The 2,827-nt window shown below is 44.8% G+C and overlaps 1 protein-coding gene across 23 annotated transcripts in view; it reads left to right on the plus strand.

Annotated features, from left to right (window-relative positions):
- Positions 1–2,827, plus strand: part of LOC102679918 (protein daughterless) — an 88,586-nt gene that overhangs the window by 79,942 nt on the left and 5,817 nt on the right. For 7 of the 23 annotated variants that reach the window (XM_031512964.1, XM_031512971.1, XM_031512974.1 and 4 more), the window contains 2 exons: positions 1,081–1,307; positions 2,309–2,368. The exons of 13 other annotated variants lie outside the window; for them this stretch is intronic. In XM_031512964.1, coding sequence (XP_031368824.1) covers positions 1,081–1,307; positions 2,309–2,368 — 287 coding nt within the window. The remainder of the gene's footprint in view (positions 1–1,080; positions 1,308–2,308; positions 2,369–2,827) is intronic. 3 more of the 23 variants (XM_031512976.1, XM_031512977.1, XM_031512978.1) reach the window with 1 other exon arrangement.

Below are 2,827 nucleotides of genomic sequence, written 5' to 3' on the forward strand. Positions count from 1 at the left end.
ATCGATTCGGCCGAGTTTTAATAATCCGTTTCCATTCCCCGGTTAGAAACGGGAGGGGGCAGAAGAAGAAGAAAAAGAAGAAGAGGAGGAGGAGGAGGAGGAGGAGGAGCGCGGGAATTTCGCGGATTCGGCCTCGCCTTATCCCTCTTTACCTCTCGAGACGACTCCTCTTTTTACACGAGCAAGGGAGTTCCTCTCTCTCTCCACGGCCAGTTGAGAAACACTGTTGACAGTGGTGGCTTCGCGTACCCGGAGCAACGTCAAATGACTCACCGGCTTCTATATATAGAACGACTCTCCCGCTACTCGGTGTTTCTAGTCAAGTGCAGCCTTCGTTTGATTTACGCCGTTCATGGTTACCACGAAATCCTCCTGTTCGCGGCGGCACTCCGAACACCCCTCCCTCCCTCTCTTCTTCTCCAATCCCCTAATTGATCCCCGAACTCGGATCGAGTTTTGAGTCGAGAAGCACGAGAGGCTAACTGTCTCCTCTCGAAATCGACGCGAAAGAAGAAGCAAGGATCGTTGGAAGGGAAGAGAGAGAGAGAGAGACAGAGAGGAGTGGCGTGCATTATGCATAATATAATGGAGGTGAACGTTCCACAAAAGACGCGGAGCGTCGCTGTGCCCGTCATGTACTCCACAGCCTCCAGAGACCTCTCCGGTCCAAAGGTTAAACATTTACGATCCTACGGTTTAACGACCCCTTCTTCCGAGAAGCTTCGTCCTCCTCAGCAGGCGAGGAAGAATTCTTTTGTGTTTGGGAAGAGACGCGCAATCCTCGTTTCCCGATTCCTCGATTCGCCGCCCTGCGGAACGTTCCTTGGTTATCGCTCGCGAGACTATCATCTACTCCTCGCTCGTGAAATGGCGGCTGAGGGGTTGCTCGCCAGCTCTCTCCAATTTGTTTGATAAATAGGAGGAGGGCACGAGCGCTTCTTCGACCGAACACGACGACTTAAAATTAGACGTTTTACGAGCGAGCTTCGGATGCTGCTCCTCTCCGATCCGTTAAGAAGAATCGAGAGAGAGAAAGAGAGAGATGATTCGAAGAAATTAAACGTTGGTCGACGATTTCAGGCGTATTCGGCCATGTCGCCGAACGGAGAACCGGCGGCTCCGATTCTGGGCTCGGCGGTGACCAGCGCGGCCTCACTGCCACCAATGTCCACATTNATAGCAGCAACCCATCCACGCCAGTCAGTTCGCCACCACCGTTGACGGGTTCAGCGCCGGGCTGGGCACCAGGTGCTGCACCAGTTTCACCGCATTTCACCACGGATCCCAACCGTGGAACCATTCACATGGTATGCATCAAAGCTTGCCCGTTTATAACGCCGTTTATTAATTTTTAATCTCTCCACCTTTTTCGACACGATACGACGATACTTATCTACTTTGTTATTATTATTTATTTATTTATTTATTTATTTATTTATTTATTGAACCCGACACCGTCCAACGATCGAGAGATACATATGTCGAGAGACGATCAATTTTTCTTTTTTTCCTACAAACGCGTTTACTCGAGCGAACTAGATTCGCTCTAACTAATCGATCAGAGAAGAAGATCGTGGTTGGATCTGGTCGTTGGAAAGTGACGGATGCATCTCTGAACGCAAGACAGACAACACGCTTCATCACCGTTTCGGTGCGCTTTAGAAACAGGTCAAGGACGTTCGTAACAGAAACCTCTCGTGCTCGTTCACTTCTCTTACGATATATTTTATCGTCTGCACTATGGTGACTCGTTGAGAGATTACCGTTGTTACACGCACTGACACTTTTTTTATTTCTGTTCACGGGGGAGGATCGGAAAATGGTTTATTATTATCGTCAACGTGAGACAACAACGTGAATCCGAAATACGTCTTTTTTTATTTTTTATTTTTTTTTTTTTTAATCGTCGTTTCAATCTCTGCCCACCGATTGCACTTGGAATTCGCACAGAAGTAGCATGCACTCGACTCACCGACGACACGATTCGTCTCTCTCGTCTCCAGCTCACCAGCAAACTTTATTTTTTCTTTTTTTTCTTTTTTTTTTTTTTATGCTCATCCTCCCCCTGTTTCAGTTACTCGGTGACGATATCTCGTCTCATCGTCGTTTTACGTTTTATTTATTTATTTTTCTTCTCTCTTTTTTTCTTTCTTTCAATATTTTTTTTCTTTTCTTTTCTTTTCTTTTTCTTTTTCTTTTCTTTTTTTCTTTTTCTTTACCCCTTGTTTGTTGTGAACGTTGTGTTGACTTGGTTGTTCTCTTTTTTTTTTTTTTTGGTTTTGTTGTTGCGTTGGTGTTGTGTGTGAAGCCGGCGCCTGAACAGCAGAGGCTAGACGATGCCATCGGCTTCCTTCGCGACCATGCCGAGGTGAGGATTGCCGATTTTTAGTTTTTTTTTTTTCTTNTCTCTTCCCTCCCCCCTCCGCCTCTTTTGTTTGCTCTTCTTTCCGATCCTCCCACCCATATCACTCGTAACACCATTTTGTGTGCATGAAAATTCACACATATCGGATATCGTCGTTCTGCTCATTTTCTGGATATTCTCAGCGATGTCTCGCTGAGAATGATATTCGCAGAAATTTCTTTTTTAATTTTTTATTTTTTTATTTTTTTTTACTTATCAACGATATCAACGACCCAAAAGTTAATTCTCGCACCGTTGTTACGCACCATTGTTTCTTTCGCTCGTTCGAAACAAAAAAGAAAGAACCGCGGTGAGAGAATTAATCTCGCGTCGACTCGAGAGAATTTCTGTCACTTTCGTCAATTTTCATCACATTCCAAACGAAAAAAAAAAAAAAAAAAAAAAAAAAAAAAAAAAAAAAAA

This window comes from Apis dorsata, unplaced genomic scaffold (assembly GCF_000469605.1).
Source record: "Apis dorsata unplaced genomic scaffold, Apis dorsata 1.3 scaffold_538, whole genome shotgun sequence".
NCBI lineage: Eukaryota > Metazoa > Arthropoda > Insecta > Hymenoptera > Apidae > Apis > Apis dorsata.